General features: G+C 39.0%; 1 protein-coding gene across 1 annotated transcript in view; it reads right to left on the reverse strand.

The window, feature by feature from the left end:
* The window catches only part of LOC137035412 (protein mono-ADP-ribosyltransferase PARP14-like), a 35,043-nt gene extending 11,915 nt beyond the window's left edge, over positions 1 to 23,128 (reverse strand). The window contains exons 1-15 of the mRNA XM_067408654.1: positions 22,957 to 23,128; positions 18,410 to 18,591; positions 18,134 to 18,170; positions 17,870 to 18,028; positions 17,391 to 17,627; positions 12,135 to 12,371; positions 8,522 to 10,575; positions 4,933 to 5,002; positions 4,612 to 4,716; positions 4,372 to 4,434; positions 4,116 to 4,292; positions 2,561 to 2,724; positions 2,447 to 2,477; positions 2,192 to 2,296; positions 289 to 351 (exon numbers count right to left, since the gene is read on the reverse strand). Coding sequence (XP_067264755.1) covers positions 289 to 351; positions 2,192 to 2,296; positions 2,447 to 2,477; positions 2,561 to 2,724; positions 4,116 to 4,292; positions 4,372 to 4,434; positions 4,612 to 4,716; positions 4,933 to 5,002; positions 8,522 to 10,575; positions 12,135 to 12,371; positions 17,391 to 17,627; positions 17,870 to 18,028; positions 18,134 to 18,170; positions 18,410 to 18,591; positions 22,957 to 23,125 — 3,853 coding nt within the window. The 5' untranslated portion in view covers positions 23,126 to 23,128. The remainder of the gene's footprint in view (positions 1 to 288; positions 352 to 2,191; positions 2,297 to 2,446; positions 2,478 to 2,560; positions 2,725 to 4,115; positions 4,293 to 4,371; positions 4,435 to 4,611; positions 4,717 to 4,932; positions 5,003 to 8,521; positions 10,576 to 12,134; positions 12,372 to 17,390; positions 17,628 to 17,869; positions 18,029 to 18,133; positions 18,171 to 18,409; positions 18,592 to 22,956) is intronic.
* Between the last annotated feature and the right edge of the window lie 36 nt (positions 23,129 to 23,164).

Below are 23,164 nucleotides of genomic sequence, written 5' to 3' on the forward strand. Positions count from 1 at the left end.
GATATCCAGAACATCTCTTGCACATGTGATTGATGCAACATGCACATCCCCAAATTTCTATATATCCTAATTATTGTTGATGTATTTCATTTTTCCAGAAGCTCATTGCTTCTACCTTAAAATTAAATACTAACAGTGTTTGTAAATTAATTGCACAAATTATTACATTATTTGCATTCTTCTAATATTGTAATTTTGACATGCATTCTCTGTAAAGCTGCTTTGAAACGATATGTATTGTGAAAAGCGCTACACAAATAAATGTGAATTGATTATTAACGCTCTCACCGTGTTTTTTACACTCCTGCTCCACAGACGCTCCCGCTGCTTTGAATATGGCACCTGATACACCTGAAGAACAAGCAGATTTTGAGCTTGTCAAGGTGAGACACACTGAATGTTTCGGTGTAGGGGTTGCATAGACTTGTCGGGTAGTCGACTTTACTGCATTCTTCCTAACGCAAACCATCGAGCCATGAGCACGAGAAAAGAGAGTTTGTGGCGATGAGAGAGAGCTACATGATTTATTTCTATAAACTATTTTTGAACTGTTTGAGTGAAGATTTAAAGGGGTCATGAGAAGTTAAATTCTTTTGACATATCTTCTTTGTACCTTTAAAACATAAAACACAAAACATCCTCCTTAATCAAGCTTTAAAAACAGCTCGTTTTGATATTGGGTGATCTGTGATGTCATGGGCAAATACATTTGCATATGACTGCCTCCAGAGCAAGACATCATCATCGCACCATAGGCCCCGCCCACTGGCGATTAGTCGCTTAACAGCGTCGAAAATAATAATTTTTTTCACATATATATGGGTCAATGATGTGACGGGTCAGTTTTTTTGTTTTTTGTTTTAAGGCATTAATAATAATAAAAAAAACAAAGATATGACATATAAAGTATGTAAGGTATTACAACTAGATCTCTTTCATTGAATCCAAAAGGTTTAAATTATATTTTGCGACATATAAAGGTATTTTAAAGATTTTGAAGTGTCAAACCGTCAGTTTAACCGTCCAATACAGCCATTTCATTTGTGATTAAAATATCTTAAAATGTAATAAATGTATATATTTTTTATTCTGGCATGATTTTATAACATCATATATCAACATAGTGCAAAATAGTGTTAAAATTATATGTAGAAGTTGTTGAGTATGAGAAAGAATGTCCGGAAAAATGAATTTCATTGATGTCATTCGGAGTAACCGATCAAATCATGTGGTCAGTATCATGTGAAATTCATGTTTTCACTTGCTTATATGCATATCCTGAAACACCCGCTATAAAACATGGAAAATGTTGTAATATTTTAAAAACTTGTACTAAATATAAAAACTAGATATCAGCCTGTTAGCTTTGTTTGAAAATATCGTCATTCGGTAAAACCGAAATTTTGGTCAAACCGAATGACTTTTTTGGTGACAAATTTTGTCCATCTTGTAAAAAATGACAAAAGCAGTGTTAATTGATTATAAAAACCACATAATCTCATTGTTAACACTTAATAAAACTTCAAAATTAATTATATCTCCATTCTTTTTTTTTACACTATATATATTATGTGTGTGTCTGTGTGTGTGTGTGTGTGCAAAAGAACTTAATTAAAATTATAATTATAATATGTGTATATGTTTATGCATGTATGTGTATGTCTATATATATATGTGTGTATATAATGTGTATTTATGCATGTGTATGTATGCGTATGTATATATCATGTATGTCATATGTATGTACATGTGTGTGTACGTGCATATATCTGTATATATATATATGTAGGTGTGTATGTATGTGTATATATATGGATGGATGTATGTATATGTGGATATGTGTATATAGTGTCTATATTTCTCTGCCTTCTGTTTCTTTGTCTTTTAACTGTTTCTTTCTTTCTTTCTTTCTTTTAGAAATAAACCGAACTTGAACTTGAACTTATATGAGGATATATAATGATTATAATGTTGCGTGTTATTTTGCATGTTAAATAAAACATTAAAACCCATTATTTTAATGTTTTTACTCTACATCTTAGAGACGTAATGGTTACAAACATTGGGCTGTCAATTGAGACAGAAATCAGTAGCTGTGCAACCCCCTAGCAGATTTATGGCTTACTTTAAAGTAAATGATGTGTTCAAATAATAGTGTTGTGTATTTTGAGTTATATTTGATCATACAGACCTCCTCTCAGGCTCATGTCTCTGTTGGTGGTGTTTACAATCCCTCGGACGGTTTCATTGGTGATGTCACCTTTCTTTACCTCAATTCTGACGCTTTTGATTTTGACTATAGAGGACAAGAAAGATTTAAAATAAATAAATACTTAAATATTCACTCCTAGATATAGCAGAACTATTACATGGAAACAGGCTTATTATGCATCTAAAAATCTAGAGCATATTTATTTGTGAATAAGCATGAAGGAGTTGTCAAAACCTTGATTTTCGGGCATCTTGCCGCATGCAGGCTGGGGAAAAACAAATTTAACTAATTTAAAATGGTGAAAAAGAAATCTGGACACTATTTGTTTGTTATTTCATCAGTATTAACCTTGTTCCACACTTTGAAATATTCACGAAAGGCATCAAAGGTCTTCTGTTCGAATGCCACTATAGTGATGCTCCTGAAGCAGGATGAGTTCGGCTCCTTCAAATGTTTCTCGATTGCTGTGAGAATGGCTTTGATGGATTCTTTGGGATCAAAGCCACCTCGTCCTGCGGAAAACAAGATTATTGCTTAAGACTTGATACTTCTTATGGATGCCCATTTCCACCACATAACAATAAATATGCTTTTGTATAGCATTATTATGACATTTATAAAAATAATAACAATTATAAGATAAAAAGTCAAAATTATGGTAATTATAAGAAAAAAGTTGAAATCATGACTTAGTATGTCATAATTTTGAGGTAGTATGTCATAATTTTTACTTTTTATCTCAATTATGACTTAGTAAATCAGAATTATCACTTAATATGTCATCATTTTGACTTCATCTTATAATTGACTTTGAATTTTGACTTTTTATCTCATAATTATGACTTTATATCTCATAATAACTTAGTATGTAATACTTTTCACTTGGTATGCCATAATTTTGACTTTTTATCTCATAATTAAGATTGTCATAATTTAGACTTTTTATCTCATATTGACTATGTATGTCATAATTATGACTTTTATGTCATAATAATGAGATAAACATATTAAACATTTATATGTCATAATTATGATAAAGTCAAAATTATGACATTAAGTCATAATTTTGACTTTATCATAATTATGACATAAAAAATCATAATTATGACACTAAGTCATTATGAGAAAAAAAGTCAAATTTCAACTTTGTTCTAATTTTGACTTTTTTATCTATATAATTATGACTTAGGATGTCATAATTATGACTTTATGTCTCATAAAGACTTTTGTGTGTCATAATTTCAACTTTTTATCTCATTTTTATAACAGTATGTCATAATTATACATTTTTGTCATAATTATGAGATAAAAAGTTGAAATTGAAAAAATGTAAAAATAATTATGACTTTTTTTTTCTCATAATTTTGATTGTCATATTTTTTACCTCATAATTTCAATTTTTTCTCAATACCAACTTTTTATCTCATAATTTCAACTTTTTGTCAATTTTGACTTTTTAGCTCTTAATTTTGACTTTTTATCTTATAATTAAGACTTAGTATATCATACTTTCTAAATTTTTATTCTCAATACCGACTTTTTATCTCATAATTATGACAATGTTTACATATCAGGAAATCTCTCTTAATAATAAAATATTTGTGATCAATGATAAAAAATAAAAAAAAAAAGATTTTTTTCCTCAGTATTTTTGTAATTATTATGAGATAAAAAGTCAATTATGAGATAAAAAGTCAGAATTATAACTTATCACTTATTACCCTTAATATGTCATAATTATGACTTTTAATGTTATAATTTTGACTTTGTATGACATTATATGACTTTTTATGTCATAAATAAGATTTATCAAAGCATTTTTTTCCCTATATGGCAGAAATGGGCTTCCATAATTACTCTGAGACAAAATGTTTGTAAATAACAAATATGGTTGCTGTCGTGCCTGTTCCAATGGCAGGAATGGCCAGAGTTGTGGCCATTTTGCCCTCACAGAGGTTCAGAACCTTCCCCAGAGAGGCTGTGATGTCTGCGACGTTCCCCGGCCCAACCATCTGAGCGATATTCTTACACTGAAGCGCTCCGGCGCTCGTCATCACTGCTGCACCTGCTTTCAGAGGAGCTACAAACACAAGTCTGAATGAAATCACTACCGTTATAATACAAGTATTACTCAATATTCAGAGCCATTATGATGATACCTTGCTTTTTGCATTCGTCAACAACAGATTGTCCGGCAGCTTTTAAGATGGCACCAGAAACGCCTGTAAAAGGATGATGATTAGATGGAGACAAGACTGGACAACACTGCACATTACTGAATTAATTTATTATATGCATTAATAAATATGAAAACCCAAATCTCTGCAGTAGTCTCAGGTAAAAGTGTGATGATGTAGGTCTGTTTAGTGTTGATGCTACAGCAAAAAAAAAACACTTACCGGTGTTAAGATCTAAACTTGTGTTGGATGAATTCACGATGACGTCCACCGTCTCTTTGGTGATGTCACACTTCTTGAGGCATATCGGCACACCATTGATCAGCACTGATTGAATTCCCAGTCATGTGAAAAGAAAAGTATATGAGTAACTTCTAATCCGTCTAGGAAACATGATGTTCAACACTAGTGAAATTACATTTACATTAATGCATTTGTTGCAAGTTTTCGAGGTGTACGTAATATCAGTTCATGCATTTCACTGGGAATTGAACCCATGACCTTGGAGTTGCTAGCTACAGGAAGGCACAAAAAATATGGTACCTCTTTTGTCTGATCCATGTTTAAGCTTCCAGGATTTTTGGGGGATTTTTGTTGACATGTCAGGAAATCCCTGTTAATAATAAAATATAGGTGATCAATGATACAACATGCACTGCAAAAAATGATTGTCTTGTTTTCCAGCATTAAACACACACTGAGTTTGTACATTTCCAAATGGACATGGAATGGGATGAATGTGTCCATAACAAATTATTTGAAGTGAATCCAGTTATAAAGGAAATTCCAAATTGTTTTCATTTTGAAAATAGAAATGACCAGACTGTACATTTGAGATGTCGAATTGGTCACACAAGAATTACCCATGTATATTTATTGAAAGCCTTTATAAGTCTTCCTTGACTGTAAAGCATATTTTATTGACATGCCTCACTTTAAATGATATTAGGCAACATTTTTATTTTCATAAAGTACATTAATGGGCAGTTTTAAAAAGGATTCTCCTGGGAAAATAGTAGCATTTTTACTGAATATCAAATTGAAATATTATTAATAGTAGTAGCAGTAGTATTGTTGTTTTTAATTCATTTTATATTTTTGTTTTATTTGTTTGTAGAGATAATATTGTTAAACGACTGTATAAAATTGAAATATTATTGCTATAATGAGTATTTTAAACTTTGAGTTTGCCTTGAATATAGCCTTTGATGCTGATATTGCATTAAAAGATCAATAAATGAATGTTGTTTTCCAGTACAAATATATAAACATTCTTAAATACATTTACTTGAGGAGCAAAATGACTATTGAGTCTTGCTTACTGAAAAAAATCAAAATCACACAACGTCTGCTCTCGCTCCAACACAACACGCATGTGTGGTGCTGCTCTCGTGAATGTGTTGGAGATTATTTTATAAATAAAGTGGTAAATTATGTTTTTTGGGCAAACGAAGCCCTTGTGTCACTTCATAAAATTGATGTTAAACCACTGGAGTCACATGGAGTACTTTAAAGGATTAGTCCACTTTTAAATAAACTTTTCCTGATAATTTTCTCACCCCCATGTCATCCAAGATGTTCATGTCTTTCTTTCGTCAGTCGAAAAGAAATGAAAGTTTTTGATGAAAACATGCCAGGATTTTTCTCCATATAGTGGACTTCAATGGGCACCAAATGGTTGAAGGTCAAAATTACAGCTTCAAAGAGCTTAAAACGATATCAGACGAGAAATAAGAGTCTTATCTAGAGAAATGATCGGTCATTTAAAAAAAAAATTCAACTGTATATGCTTTATAAAAACAAAATATTGCAGAAACCGGAAGTACGTTCAAGGCATTCTTCAAAACGCTTACGCTGAATGTTCTATGCCTTTCCTATTCTACTTATGGAACGAACACGGCGGCAGTTTTGTTTTTTCCATAAAACATAAAAAAAAAAATTTCGAAAATGAGCGATAGTTTTGCTAGATAAGACCCTTAACGCATCTGGAGCGTCAAATTCGCGCCAGACGCGTCGAGTTGGACACTTGAACGTTTTGAAGTCGGACGCTTCAGACGCACGTCAAATTCGCTCTATTCGTGCATCTAAACAAAGTGTGTTCAGTCGCGAATTCGCGTCATGGGAGGGGCTTCCATCTCTTTCTGCACAGATCCTCTGAAAAAACACATCATCTCGTCAGTTGGAAACCAGTAGCGGTAATTTAATAACTCGGTTATGCCGGCCGGCTTTTGCTAGCTAGCAGGTGGGCTATATCAACAGCTAAAATCATGCAAATCGTTTTACAACTAACCAGATTGTCCGATTTCTTCGCTTATCCTCTTCCAGGCAAGGTCCATTTTATTCCTGTCTCTATAAAAATATGATGACACATCATAGAGCTCAGGGTGGCCACACACAGCGACTATTATCTTTGTTCTGGTCTCCACCGCTGATCACGTCATAAACATGTTACTACCAAAGCAGAGTCCCTGATTGTTTAACGCGCCGCGAATTTTCGCCAAAGTTCCGATTTTTCAACTTGTGCGTCTAGGGCATCAGACGCTCAATTTGTGCATCAGACGCGTCAGGCACGCGAACGCTCAATTCGCGCCGCGCCATTTGCGCGTCAACGGCCGATTCGCAGCACGCTAGACGCTTGATTCGCACCTCAGGATGACTAGACGCGAGTTTACATTACCGTAACATGTAAATCAGACGCCCCAAACACGTTCGGTGTGAACGCAGCATTATTCCTCGTCTGGGATCATGTAGAGCTCTCTGAAGCTGAAGCTGCACTGAAATTGTCATTTTGACCTTCAACCGTTTGGTGCCCAGTGAAGTCCACTATATGGAGAAAAATCCTGGAATGTTTTCATCAAAAACCTTCATTTCTTTTCAACTGAAGAAAGAAAGAAATGAACATCTTGAATGACATAGGGGTGAGTAAATTATCAGGAAAAGTTTATTTAACCCTTAAATGCATGACTGTTTCGCCAATCATTCTTACATATTCGGGTCTTTATCGACCCAGAACTATATCTAACATGGAAGGATCTCTACCTGTCGTGATAATATAAAACTCCTCTGATATTAGAGTAACAATTACAGAAGAATAAAATAAATTGTATTTTGTTAACTTTTGGAGCTTGAAAGGGCTCATTCTGAGCAGATGTTTTATGCCATCACCACTGTCCTCATCAGAGCTCATTTCCCAGTAAATTCAGCAAATAATGGGCTAGTTTTATGTTTCTGGTCACGAATATGAGCCCATTCGCGATCTCAAACGTATTCTCAAAACTATTTCATTTTCAACATCTTCAAAATCAATATTTCTATCACTAACAGCTTCACCAGATCAATCCAGTGACAGTTACAGTCACATTTGATTGCGTTCAGTACTTGCTCTGCAGTAAATCGCTGAGCCATTTCATGTTTCTCTTATTATTTTGTTTTCTGTCTGAAAGAGTCGTCACTTCAGCATTGTGTATCAGACACTGCCACCTTGTGGAATAAAGGTGAATTGCACTTATTCCGTCATCTAAGATTCAATTATTGTTGTGCAGAAAAATATATATAAACTCATACACACCTCGGGTCGTTTGCGACCCTATACAATTTTTACAAAAAATGAATACAAAAATAGGCATTCTTTTATATTTATATGATTTTTTCTTGTTATATTCTTTATAATGAATTGATTGAGGAATACCAAGAAGGTTGATGTCCAACTTTAAAAAATGAACGAGGAGGAGGGTAGTGAATGACGTCCCGGGTCACAAAAGACCCAAGGTATGCATTTAAGGGTTAAAAGTGGACTAATCCTTTAATGATATCTTTACCACCTTTCTGGAGCTTGAAAGTGTCAGTTGCGTAGGGTGTCAATAGAGGGACAGAAAGCTCTCAGAATTAATCAAAAAGATTTGTGTTCAGAAGATGAGCAAACATCTTACGGGTGTGGAACGACATGAGGGTGAGTAATTAATGACAGAATTTTTGGGTGAACTAACCCTTTAATATCTTAAGTAATTTTGCTTCTTCTGTAAATGTATCTTGATTTGAGAATGTGGAAAACAAGACAGAAATACTGAGGAAGAACATAATTTTTTGCATTGTTGGTAAACATTTGAGGTCTGTGAAATAGGAAGGATCTTACTAGTTCCTGGATCAGAGCGTTGCACTCCTCAACGATCTTCTCATCTGAATGCACTACACTGATATTGCTAATATTCGTAGGTGAATTCTGATGGTCGGTGCAGAACTGCAGTATAGCTGCTCGGAGCGCCATGCAACTTTCTTTAACGGAGAATCCAGAAGTTTCACAACCGATTACTGGCATTGCAATGGAGACGCATCCTTTCCCCTCAGCTCTCAGGAGACTGTTATGCACGGCCAACTGAAGGTAGTGCGAGTCCAGCGTCTGACCTTTCTGCGGGAGCACTGCATAAATGAGCGTCCCGGTGCTGAGTTTTCCAGCATCGCTGAGCAGCACGTCTCCAGGCAGAAGAGACTGCTTTTCTTTCTGGGGAATTTTACACACTTCTGTAATCTTGTCGCCTCCAAACTGGAGAAAGCGCTGAGCCACGGGGTTATTGAAACTGAGATTGGCATTCATCGGACAGGTCAAAGCGTCGGCTGTAAAATGGTGCAGTTCTCCCTCTATGATGCTCAGAGTCATCAAATTGCCTATTTTGTGTGTGAAGCTCTTTGGAGGACCGGACGTAACCATTTGCTCTTGTGATAAATACAGGCTGCACTGCTTCTCTCTGGCTTTTGTCTTCACGTTGGCTCCGTGCTTCTCCAGAACCTTCGCTTCTCCTGCTTTGCAATACTTATGCTTCTCCACAACAATTGATGACAGCTGCTCCTGTACAACACCCACGGCATCTTTGATGTTGTCTTTAGCTGCCGTGACCTTCAGACAAGGAGAATTTAATGCTTTGTAAGCAAGTACTGTTGCGCCAAGCCGCTTGAGTTCAGGGAGTTCGGACAGATTCAGGCAGGAGTCGACAAATTCGACCTCTCGCACAGATTTGAGAGGGACGTTCTCAGTCGTTGGTTCCTTGTTCTCCAGATATAGCCTCACTTTCCCTGAAACATCTGCAACTGCATTAGAAAACCCACATATTGTAACCTGCATGTTTGATTGTGTGATCCTGATGTCGTTGGCTTTCTGAAATGACTCTATTTCATCTTGAAGATTCTTGAGAAAGTGTGTCCAGGCTTCACCGGTTTGACTGGGAGAAAGTTGTATAACCTCCTCTTTGAGAATCTCACCCATTTTGTCTTCAGCTCTCTTCAGGTTTTCTTTCTCAACCAAGATCCCAAAAAAATCCTTTCGGTTTAGAAGTCTAGCGGGAATCTGGTTGTCTTGCTCAAACTTCTGAAGATCCAGTGACTTTAGAAAGTGAATCAGATTAGAAGATAGCTTCAGCTGGTGTGTGATTATGTTCTTCTTGGCATCTTTGATGAACATCTCCACTGAATTGACTTTGTCCTTCAGACCTCTGAGAGATATTATGTGCTTATTCTCATCATGGGATAAACTTACCTCCTCTAATTTGGACTTTAGATGCTCTTTTATTAGATCAAATGTCTCTTTGCAGTCTAGTTGAATTGTTGCCTCGATCGTGTTTCTTTCCACTTCCACCTCAACAGTAGCATTCTTCAGGAGTGTCCTGATCTTGTCCGAAAGGATCCTGACCTGCTCTTTCACTCCAGCAATTACAACTTTAGAGTTGCGCTGCTTGTAGAAGAGCGCTGTATCAGCCGTGAGGAGACTGTCACAGCCGTTTTCAACTCTCTTCCAGACGTCCTCATCCACTGGCAGCTCTTCTGTAGCGTATCTGCTCAAAAAGGATTGAACTTCCCTCATTGTTTTGGACTCCCAAGTGGGTGCGATTAGCAGTGCAGCCAGAGACTCTTTGTTGACGTCCATCTCCAGTATGATTTCCCTTGCTGCTGCAGTGCTGTCAATAAGAACTTTGGCATGAAAAAGTTTGGCATCGCTCTCCAGTTGTTTTCTACATCCCTCATTGGTTTCAAAGAAACGAAGTAGATCTTCACCGACAGAAATGTTGACTTTTGTGATGGTATCAGTCAGGGTTGGTTTTTCTCCAGTTAAAGTCTTTTGCAAACTTGAGTAAAACAGCGAAGCTTGAACATCTGTGCCGCAAACGTTGTGTTTTTGTTCCACCACTGCATGTGCATCTATTAAAATAGAAGAGACAGTATAATGAATTACTCTTAGTAGGCGTGTTCTTAACCAAGTCATGTCAGCTTTATTTCTATAGCGCCTTACACAATACAGATTGTTTCAGAACAGCTTCAATGTAATACACAGAAAAATAACAATCATTGATGCAAACAAACAGGGGCATCAATTGGGAATGGCAGGGTTTGACAATTACTATTCCTTGGCTGCCTGGTCAGATCAATGCAAGTAAACTTAAACGATTTAGTTGTTATATTCGTGTCACGTCAGTTCAATGGCGCTGCAAATGTGTCTATTTACAACATGATTTTGCAGTGTTGAGTATTGAGGCCAATCACAGGCATTTCTGTTGGAAATAATGACCAGAGGTGTTTAAGTTACCAGTAGTAAGAATACACTCTGTATCTCTCAAAATGCTTGTTAAGCACGAGTTTACTAAGTTCTACATGTGAACAAATCCTCTCGTTATAACACACAAGGCGGAGACACGATGTAAATAAAAGATTAATTGTGAAGTTTAGTCATATTCATTGACTAAAATGGGAGTTTTTGCACTAAATGGATTTGTGTTGAACTGACTGACAGCTTCAGTGATTATAAAGGAAGTGCTTTCTGTATAATGTAATTTGCAATTTGAAGAAAAGTATTTGTTTTTCAATTAGACTGCCTTTTCCTACAATTATATACTTCTTACTTCAGTATAAAGTGACATAGCATAAATAGACAAAATAGTGATTTCATGTCTAAAAGTAAATTCAATAGCAAAATGTGTGTGTGTGTGTGGGGGGGGAGTGGAAATGAGCCAATAAGTGTTTCTCTGCCATCTACTGGTTATATTTAATGACTTTTTATATTTGAAAATAAAAGTTTTTGTTTTTCACCAAGTGTTATTTTTTCTACATCGTGAAACCTTTGGTTTTACAAGTCTTTGAAGGATGAACAGAAAATATTTTTGGTCATCACATTAAAAATAACATTTAAAATGGATAATATTCAGACTTTTGAGCTTTGAAGTGATGGGAAAATTGCTCTTGAAAGTCCTTGAAAAGTCTTGTAACAGTGGTCTATAACAACCATATGTGACACTTGTCTTATTGTCAACAGTATTTTTGTTGTTTTCTCTTTGTTATCACTATACCTTTGCATGAATTTCAATTTCATGTATTTAAATTTATCAAAATAAGGCTTCAGTATGTGATTGTTGTGATATTTGAGGATGGCTGCAGCAGCAGCATGTATAGGATCAGGAATTAAAGAAAATATCTTGGACTGTGACGTCGAGGGAGTAAAATTGTCAGATTTTGTCATACATGTCTTTTTCTTCCTCAGTATTTTTGTCACGTTTTCCAGTACAAATATCTAAACATTCTTAAATGATGATACAAGCTATGATATAAGATATAAAAATATTTAAAATGATATAAGATTTTCAGAAAAAATATGCAAATAATTGAGTTTTTGCTAAAAACATGAGGTCAGAAAAGTTTTTTTTTCAGTGTACTGTGCTGTAAATCTAAACAAATGTTTCTTCACTGCAACTAATCTGAAAACCTACCGTCACAGTTTCCAAAGGTGATGACTGCGCTCGATCGTCTGTTGATCCAAATGAAGTTCTCGATCTCTCCTCCTCTGCTCTTCTTCTTATTGCTGAAGTAAAGGATGAGAATTTCTTCACTGATCTTCTCCAAATCTCCCTGGACCAGGATCGAATCCGTCCGCTTCAAATGCGTCACTCCGATGTCTCGACCCTGTAGTGGCTTTGAAGTGCATTTTTTTATAAATGACTTGACATCTGTTGATAAAATGAAAAAAAGAAGAAAATTATCAATACAGGTTCTATTAAAACGTTCACAGAATTGAGTATGCCGTCATTAACTCTTTAACAATCTAAGCACATGGTCTGAAGCGTATGGCGCAGCTGCAGGTGCTGAATCCTCTTTTGCTAGTTTAATGATGGAAAAATGGTCTGCGTGCCAGGCTTTAGAGCACTTTAGAGCAGGTTTCAGTTGGTCAATGGCGCAGTCGTTTTCAGTTGTCTCAAAATAGCAACATGCCAACAATGCACCTGAACACACCTCGTTTTCAGACCAGCACGCCTATGGGCGAACAGATGGGCACGAGTGCATTTGCTATTTAAACAATGTGGCGCTGGATGTGAATGTCATGATCACAGTCTGCTCCTGTCAGTTCCTGGACTTCACTTCCCACAATCCTCCCTGCCAGTCACATGTTCACTCCACACCAATCACCTGTCGCCACATACAGCCATGCACACACTCCTCACTAATCACCAGACCCAGCTGCAGCTTGTTACCTTGACTATAAAAGGACTCTCATTCACACCATCCGATTGCGAAGTCTTGATTAACCAGTGTATCATCTCCGAGCGTTTATATTCCTGTCTGTCTGCCTGTCTGTTACCGTTGCTGCCTGTTCCTGTTTCTTGACCTGTTGCTGCCTGTCCTGACCCTTGCCTGGTATAACGTTCTGTGTATGATATCCGCCTGCCTCGATCTACTACCTGTACCCTGACTACGATTCTGCCTGCTCCTTACTGTTCCTGTTTGTTCCTGTTTTGACTCTGCCTGTACAACCACTCTACTTTAATAAAATGCTGCATTTGGATCTCTGCCTCAGTCCCGCTTCGTTACAGAAGACTTCGCCACTACCAAGATCCAGCAGCTACCGTGAGTGTTCCTGTCTCAACAAATATGAACCCATCTGCCAAGTTAATAGGTCTCCGTCAAGGGGACAGATCCATTAAGAACTATGTCATGGACTTTATTGAACTGGCACCGTTAACCTGTTTTAATGAGGAGTGCCTAATGATATTTTTTCGCGGTGGACTATCTGACCCGCTCAGTGCTGTCATGCTGCTACACGATCCAAGCGGGACGTTGGAACAGTATATTGAACAGGCTTTACTACTGAGCGGATCTCCCTTTACTGTGGGTGTCGCAGAAGAACGCGACACCATGCTTAATCACGTAATGGCCGCCGCATCAAAGAACACTCACAAAATGGCGGCCACCATCACAACAACACCAGTCTATGTCCCAGCTGATCTCCAAGAGCAACGTCACGTCTCCGCTGATCGGCCAGAGTCACGTCGCGTCTCCGCTGATCGGCCAGAGTCACGTCGCGTCTCCGCTGATCGGCCAGAGTCACGTCGCGTCTCCGCTGATCGGCCAGTCACGTCACGTCTCCGCTGATCGTCCAGAGTCACGTCGCGTCTCCGCTGATCGGCCAGAGTCACGTCGCGTCTCCGCTGATCGGCCAGAGTCACGTCACGTCTCCGCTGATCGGCCAGAGCCACGTCACGTCTCCGCTGATCGCCCAGAGCCACGTCACGTCTCCGCTGATCGGCCAGTCACGTCACGTCTCCGCTGATCGGCCAGAGCCACGTCACGTCTCCGCTGATCGGCCAGAGCCACGTCACGTCTCCGCTGATCGCCCAGAGCCACGTCACGTCTCCGCTGATCGGCCAGAGTCACGTCACGTCTCCGCTGATCGGCCAGAGCCACGTCACGTCTCCGCTGATCGGCCAGTCACGTCACGTCTCCGCTGATCGGCCAGAGCCACGTCACGTCTCCGCTGATCGGCCAGAGTCACGTCACGTCTCCGCTGATCGCCCAGAGTCACGTCACGTCTCCGCTGATCGCCCAGAGTCACGTCGCGTCTCCGCTGATCGCCCAGAGTCACGTCGCGTCTCCGCTGATCGGCCAGAGCCACGTCACGTCTCCGCTGATCGGCCAGAGCCACGTCACGTCTCCGCTGATCGCCCAGAGCCACGTCACGTCTCCGCTGATCGCCCAGAGTCACGTCACGTCTCCGCTGATCGGCCAGAGTCACGTCACGTCTCCGCTGATCGCCCAGAGTCACGTCACGTCTCCGCTGATCGGCCAGAGTCACGTCACGTCTCCGCTGATCGGCCAGAGCCACGTCACGTCTCCGCTGATCGGCCAGTCACGTCACGTCTCCGCTGATCGGCCAGAGCCACGTCACGTCTCCGCTGATCGCCCAGAGTCACGTCACCTCTCCGCTGATCGGCCAGAGCCACGTCACGTCTCCGCTGATCAGCCAGTCACGTCACGTCTCCGCTGATCGGCCAGAGTCACGTCACGTCTCCGCTGATCGGCCAGAGTCACGTCACCTCTCCGCTGATCGGCCAGAGTCACGTCACGTCTCCGCTGATCGGCCAGAGTCACGTCACGTCTCCGCTGATCGGCCAGAGTCACGTCACGTCTCCGCTGATCGGCCAGAGTCACGTCACGTCTCCGCTGATCGGCCAGAGTCACGTCACGTCTCCGCTGATCGGCCAGAGTCACGTCACGTCTCCGCTGATCGGCCAGAGTCACGTCACCTCTCCGCTGATCGGCCAGTCACGTCACGTCTCCGCTGATCGGCCAGAGTCACGTCACCTCTCCGCTGATCGGCCAGTCACGTCACGTCTCCGCTGATCGGCCAGAGTCACGTCACGTCTCCGCTGATCGCCCAGAGTCACGTCACGTCTCCGCTGATCGCCCAGAGTCACGTCGGGTCTCCGCTGATCGGCCAGAGTCACGTCACCTCTCCGCTGATCGGCCAGTCACGTCGCGTCTCCGCTGATCGGCCAGAGTCACGTCACGTCTCCGCTGATCGCCCAGAGTCACGTCACCTCTCCGCTGATCGGCCAGTCACGTCGCGTCTCCGCTGATCGGCCAGAGTCACGTCGCGTCTCCGCTGATCGGCCAGAGTCACGTCACGTCTCCGCTGATCGCCCAGAGTCACGTCGCGTCTCCGCTGATCGGCCAGAGTCACGTCACGTCTCCGCTGATCGGCCAGAGTCACGTCGCGTCTCCGCTGATCGGCCAGAGTCACGTCGCGTCTCCGCTGATCGGCCAGAGTCACGTCACGTCTCCGCTGATCGCCCAGAGTCACGTCACGTCTCCGCTGATCGGCCAGAGCCACGTCACGTCTCCGCTGATCGGCCAGTCACGTCACGTCTCCGCTGATCGACCAGAGTCACGTCACGTCTCCGCTGATCGGCCAGAGCCACGTCACGTCTCCGCTGATCGCCCAGAGTCACGTCACGTCTCCGCTGATCAGCCAGTCACGTCACGTCTCTGCTGATCGGCCAGAGTCACGTCACGTCTCCGCTGATCGGCCAGAGCCACGTCACGTCTCCGCTGATCAGCCAGTCACGTCACGTCTCTGCTGATCGGCCAGAGTCACGTCACGTCTCCGCTGATCGCCCAGAGTCACGTCGCGTCTCCGCTGATCGGCCAGAGTCACGTCACCTCTCCGCTGATCGGCCAGTCACGTCACGTCTCCGCTGATCGGCCAGAGTCACGTCACGTCTCCGCTGATCGCCCAGAGTCACGTCGCGTCTCCGCTGATCGGCCAGAGCCACGTCACGTCTCCGCTGATCGCCCAGAGTCACGTCGCGTCTCCGCTGATCGGCCAGAGTCACGTCGCGTCTCCGCTGATCGCCCAGAGTCACGTCGCGTCTCCGCTGATCGGCCAGTCACGTCACGTCTCCGCTGATCGGCCAGTCACGTCACGTCTCCGCTGATCGGCCAGAGTCACGTCGCGTCTCCGCTGATCGGCCAGAGTCACGTCGCGTCTCCGCTGATCGGCCAGAGTCACGTCGCGTCTCCGCTGATCGCCCAGAGTCACGTCGCGTCTCCGCTGATCGGCCAGTCACGTCACGTCTCCGCTGATCGGCCAGTCACGTCACGTCTCCGCTGATCGGCCAGAGTCACGTCGCGTCTCCGCTGATTGGCCAGAGTCACGTCGCGTCTCCGCTGATCGGCCAGAGCCGCGTCACGTCTCCGCTGATCGGCCAGAGTCACGTCGCGTCTCCGCTGATCGGCCAGAGTCACGTCGCGTCTCCGCTGATCGGCCAGAGTCACGTCGCGTCTCCGCTGATCGCCCAGAGTCACGTCGCGTCTCCGCTGATCGCCCAGAGTCACGTCACGTCTCCGCTGATCGGCCAGAGTCACGTCGCGTCTCCGCTGATCGCCCAGAGTCACGTCGCGTCTCCGCTGATCGCCCAGAGTCACGTCGCGTCTCCGCTGATCGCCCAGAGTCACGTCGCGTCTCCGCTGATCGCCCAGAGTCACGTCGCGTCTCCGCTGATCGCCCAGAGTCACGTCGCGTCTCCACTGATCGGCCAGAGCAGTGAAAATAAGCATTCCCCCACAGTGATGCCATAGAAGAACTATTTTTGGAACACTTTTTGTCTTAGTTTGAAGTGAAGGGGGTGGATTCTGGAATCCACTGCCACTTCAATATATATCACGTTATTAATCAACATTTATTGTTCTAAATATTAAATTATTTGGATGACTTCTTAAAGCATTCATTTTCCTTTTCATCTTCAAGCACTAGAGAATAAGGATGAATATTGTCTCCCTCTCACTGAAAGAAAAGTACAACTTATCAGTATGTTTTGGGAAACTTTCCTGTTTATAGTTAGAGCTCGGGTGAAATTCAACCTTGAAGAAGCTGTGAATACTGTGTATGTGTGCAGGTCCTGTGCTAGTATTGGTGGACAACTGGCATTCTACTTGGGACCTGCCAGTGCCTTTTCAATATCACCATGTACCTAAATCCAGGGTCCGAGCATCAGAATCAGTCAAATACGCTTCTGTCTATCAGTCCATGCATGGAAAATTACTATTTTTCTTAGTCAATAAGAATCATTCAACCTGAATGACATAGTTAGTGGACTCTGTTAGAGTATAATTGTTGTGGAAATGTGAATGTACGCAGAGCGGCCTACAAACTCCTTGTGAGACTTGAAGCTGGCTTCTGCTAATGAACCTACCAATATCTTGTTTGAAGGTGACAACAATCCTCTCTTCATCAAGTGTCTCCCAAGTGTGTTCTGTCGTCTTGCTACAGCTGCCAATGAACAATGAGATCATCTTGCAGTCTGTGTCGCCATCAAACCCAGTCAAGATGAAGCGACGGGGATCTGACTTCTCTCCTAGACTTCCATCTTTATACACTTGTAAAGATATGTCTAAATCATGTTCTTCCTTGCCAAGAATCATCTTGAAATCTGAGAAAAGGGTCAACATTATGTTAATTTTGATCTCAAATATGATTCCATCACAATATTTTAGGTAAGCTCTGACTGTAAGCTAGTGCTAGTCATTTCTTTGAAACAGAATTAGGCCTACATCTTGAGTAAGTGATGCACCAAAAATAGAGTTGCAAAACCAGTTTGTTTCATGTTACATTGAGACACTTATGAGTGGATAGTAAACACATTCCCAATGCAACTTTGTTCTTGAATCATACCTGACTGGCTGTAGAGCTTCAGAATCCAGCTGTTATTTCCATGCTTTGCGAGCTCAAATTGCTCTGTAAACTGCTCAAAATACATCTGAAGTGTGTCCTTATCAACTGAATTAGGGGTGGTAATTAGAAGATCTGGTATTTCTGAATCCTCCTCATTGTCTGAATGATGAACAAATATATACATGTGACCATTGGTACTGTTTTGAAATCTGTAAATAATTTTAAACACCAAGATTAAAAGCATTATAGTCCAATCTTTATTACCTTTAATTTCTGTTGCAGGCAGTCTTACTGCAGAGACCTTTATACAATAAGGAGGAAGTGTGTGAGTATATGAACATTCATCTGACCTCATTTTAAATTACAGTCATGTACTTAATTACAGATCTGTATTTCTGTTTATTTGAGATTTAAGGACCCATATTAAGCTGGAGTGTTGCATAAATGTCTCGTTGCTTCCTTGTCTTTCAAAAGAGGCATAAATCAGGATACTTGTAGTCTAATTATATTAATAATTCATAAATAATTACAGAGAATGACCTGGCTCGCAGGAGTGGCCTGTGACATGAGGAGAGTGCTCTTCTCCAGCTTGGGCTTTGGCAGAACTGGTGGTCTGATCTTTTTGCTTTTCGTGTCTTCCGGTAGTTTCACTGTCACTTCAACTGCTCCATGACGTTTGAAATCAACTTTATGGATTCTTTTGTCAAGCACCTTCTTCAGATCTGGAAAACAGGAGAGTTCTCTCTAAAACTATCCATTTCTATTTTTTCTAAATCATGTTAGTTAAACATAACATTGTGGAAGCTTGTTTTCACCACAGAATAAAAAAGGTAATTGCAAGATTTTATCTCGCAATTCTGAATTTAGCCAATAAGAATTCTGTTTATTTCTTAGAATTCTAAATATCTCACAATTCTGATATGTTTCCTCTGAATTGTGAGTTTATATCTCACAATTCTAAATTTATATCTCAAATTCTAATATTTTTCCTCAGAATTCTGAGTTTATATCTCACAATTGTAATATTTTTCCTCAGAATTCTGAGTTTATATCTCACAATTGTAATATTTTTCCTTAGAATTCCAAGTTTATATCTTAGAATTCTAAATGTATATCTCAGAATTCTGATATTTTTCCTCAGAATTGTGAGTTTATATCTTAGAATTCTAAATTTATATCTCAAATTCTAATATTTTTCCTCAGAATTGTGAGTTTATATCTCACAATTCTAAATTTATATCTCAAATTCTAATATTTTTCCTCAGAATTGTGAGTTTATATCTCACAATTCTAAATTTATATCTCAAATTCTAATATTTTTCCTCAGAATTGCGAGTTTATATCTCACAATTCTAAATTTATATCTCAAATTCTAATATTTTTCCTCAGAATTGCGAGTTTATATCTCACAATTCTAAATTTATATCTCAAATTCTAATATTTTTCCTCAGAATTGCGAGTTTATATCTCACAATTCTAAATTTATATCTCAAATTCTAATATTTTTCCTCAGAATTGCGAGTTTATATCTCACAATTGTAATATTTTTCCTTAGAATTCCAAGTTTATATCTTAGAATTCTAAATGTATATCTCGGAATTCTGATATTTTTCCTCAGAATTGCAAGTTTATATCTTAGAATTAAAAATAAAAATAATTGTTGGTTTAACTTAAAAAAAAAAAAAAAGGAAGTTGCCGGGTGCCTTAAAATTTTGAGTTCATTGAAATTGAAAATTTGAGTTAATACAATGAAGGCGATTGGTTTAATCAACAGAAACTCAAAATATTATGTTGTCTGAACCACAACATTTGTTTATTTGACAAAAGAAAAACTGTTTTTTTTAACAAATCGTGAAAATTTACAGTGCAGAATTGCGAGTTTATATCTCACAATTGTAATACTTTTCCTTAGAATTCCAAGTTTATATCTTAGAATTCTAAATGTATATCTCAGAATTCTGATATTTTTCCTCAGAATTGCAAGTTTATATCTTAGAATTCTAAATGTATATCTCAGAATTCTGATATTTTTCCTCAGAATTGTGAGTTTATATCTCACAATTCTAAATTTATATCTCAAATTGTAATATTTTTCCTCAGAATTCTGAGTTTATATCTTAGAATTCTAAATTTATATCTCAAATTCTAATATTTTTCCTCAGAATTGTGAGTTTATATCTCACAATTCTAAATTTATATCTCAAATTCTAATATTTTTCCTCAGAATTGCGAGTTTATATCTCACAATTCTAAATTTATATCTCAAATTCTAATATTTTTCCTCAGAATTGTGAGTTTATATCTCACAATTCTAAATTTATATCTCAAATTCTAATATTTTTCCTCAGAATTGTGAGTTTATATCTCACAATTCTAAATGTATATCTCAAATTCTAATATTTTTCCTCAGAATTGCGAGTTTATATCTCACAATTGTAATATTTTTCCTTAGAATTCCAAGTTTATATCTTAGAATTCTAAATGTATATCTCAGAATTCTGATATTTTTCCTCAGAATTGCAAGTTTATATCTTAGAATTAAAAATAAAAATAATTGTTGGTTTAACTTAAAAAAAAAAAAAAAGGAAGTTGCCGGTTGCCTTAAAATTTTGAGTTCATTGAAATTGAAAATTTGAGTTAATACAATGAAGGCGATTGGTTTAATCAACAGAAACTCAAAATATTATGTTGTCTGAACCACAACATTTGTTTATTTGACAAAAGAAAAACTACAGTGCAGAATTGCGAGTTTATATCTCACAATTCTTTTTCCTAATACTTTATTTGTTGGCATTTATAACAAATATAGAGAAAATATAGAAAAAAAGAAAAGAAAAAAAGAAGGAACATTCTTAACCCAGTCCCACAATAGGCTATTTCCCTTTCCCCTTATTGGCACAATAAAAACAAAAAATAGATCACAGTCACCAACAATCTATCTTCAAGGCAACCGACACATAGCAACACTAAAACCATTGTTTATATGCAAGAAGATATCCACCTTTTTCCTAACAAGCCTACTGTGTTTAGGATTATGTGAGGGACTTCCGGTTTGAGGAAATTCCATTCAAAGAGACTGAAACAAATTGTTTCAAATCATAATGCTGCACAACAAATAATCCTTATGTGTCAGTTTGAATGAATGAGCATTAAAATTTCCTACATTTACTACTTTCTAGACGTCAGAAGAATAACTTAACACTTGGAATTTTAACATGACATACCAAGAATATCTGGCAAGAACAGAACTGTTTTCAGTCACTGCATTCTTTTCCACATGATTATTCTTTTTTCCTTCCTCATTCTGTTAGTGTGAAAAAATAAAAAATATTCTATGCATTTGTGGCCCAATTTAATTTACGATATATGCCATGAATGATTCACTGGAATGCACTCAGAATCACTCGTTTTTATCCTCACCGCCTCTTTCCAGGTTTGTTTTTACACGGATGCTTTAAAATGTAATTGTCTCCCCTTTTCACTTCTAATCCCTATTAGCAGTGTGTACTGTAAAGTTTCTAAAGCAGGTAAATACAATATTTATTGTCTGTCAAAATGACCTTGGAATATTATCATTCAGTGTTAATAAACTTTTTTGATTAAGGAAACGTACACTCTTAAAAATAAAGGTTCTTTATTGGCATAATGGTTCCATGAAGAACCTTTAAGATCCATGGATATTTTCATTGCCCAAATGGTTCATCACTGCGAAAACCCCCTTCATGAACCTTTATTTTACTCAGGGCCATAACCACCATAGACTCTGAGGGGGACAAGTCTCCCCCAATAATTAGAAATGGCCAAATTCATGGTCTGGTGTTGTGCTTTGTTGTGCTTTTACACTTTTGAAATGTACTTTTAATGTCCGACGGTTGAAGGGTGAGTAGAATAATGTCATCTCATCATACTGAATGAAAATGCTTATTAGTAGTATTCACTGAAGCTTTCACTGATTGTTTACAGCTTACAGCCATCAGATTTCATCAAAAATATCTTAATTTGTGTTCTGAAGATAAACGAAGGTCTATTACGGATGTGGAACGGCATGAGGGTGAGTAATAATGACATTATTTTCATTTTTGGGTGAACTAACCCTTCAACAGAAGTTAGGCCTAGGCCTACTCCCATAATTCTCCCAAAGTGTTGTGGGGAGAAAAATGTGGATAGGTATAAAATCAATAAAAATAACAATAGGCCTAATAAGAGAAAAGCAAAACTTATCAACTTTTCTACTAAATGCATATCAAAATTCCAACATTTTTCCTTATAATTGCGAAATTAGGGTACAACGGGGTTAAAGGCGCCTTTGATTTTATTTTCCTCTAAACCAGTACATGGCACCAAAACTTGCAGCAGCACTTTCCTAAACATCCTTTTTATAAAATGCACGTGCAAATTTGTCTGATTATAATTTCATAATAAAATATTTATTTTTACTACTGTAAATCTGTATTAAATATTATGGGATCTTCTTCAGTGCTTTTAGAATCTTTACTTTTTAGAGTAATTTTGTTTCTGTATTTTTAAAATATATTTTTATATTAACATAGGCCTATTTTAATGGCAGTATATTTATTGAACACAGATTCTTTTATTTATCAAAATAAACAGAAAATTGTACAAATGTTGCTAAAGTGATTCTTTTGAACAAGTATTACTCTAGACATTGTTAAAAACATATTATTTTAGCTAAAGTATTTGTATGAATACTGTTTGCCTTTTACCCCCTTTTTGCTCCCCTCACCACCTCATACATTTAGAAGCTTTTATACAATATTAACTCATTAATTCACACAAAATCTGCCGCTCCATCAATGTTCAATACAAACATATATTTTCCCTGCAATCATACATTCTGAGAGTAATAAAAGGCACATTTTTTCTTAAGGTGTGCCTTTAGCCCCTGATATCTCACATATTTCAGACTTTATATATCGCAATTCTGACATTTCTCAGAATAGTGAGGAGGAAACGTCAGAATTATGAAATAAACAGTGGCAATTACTTTCATTTTTTTTATTCCGTGGCGGAAATAAGCTTCCATAAGTATCGCATTAGTTGTCAATCTATTAGGATGTTGAACTCACCTTCTTCGTGAATATAAATAAGAAGTGCTTTTCGTTTGTCCTCTTGATGTTCTTGAATTTTCACGATCTCTCCTCCTGATCGTCTTTTATTTTTAAAATAAAGCTCAACTTTTGATTTCACACGGTCAAAATCATCCGGCAAACCCTCGAGAATCAGACAATGCTCCATGTTTGCGCTCCAAAGAGTTGAGAAGTAACTTTTTCATAA

This window comes from Chanodichthys erythropterus, chromosome 14 (genome assembly GCF_024489055.1).
Source record: "Chanodichthys erythropterus isolate Z2021 chromosome 14, ASM2448905v1, whole genome shotgun sequence".
Lineage (NCBI taxonomy): Eukaryota > Metazoa > Chordata > Actinopteri > Cypriniformes > Xenocyprididae > Chanodichthys > Chanodichthys erythropterus.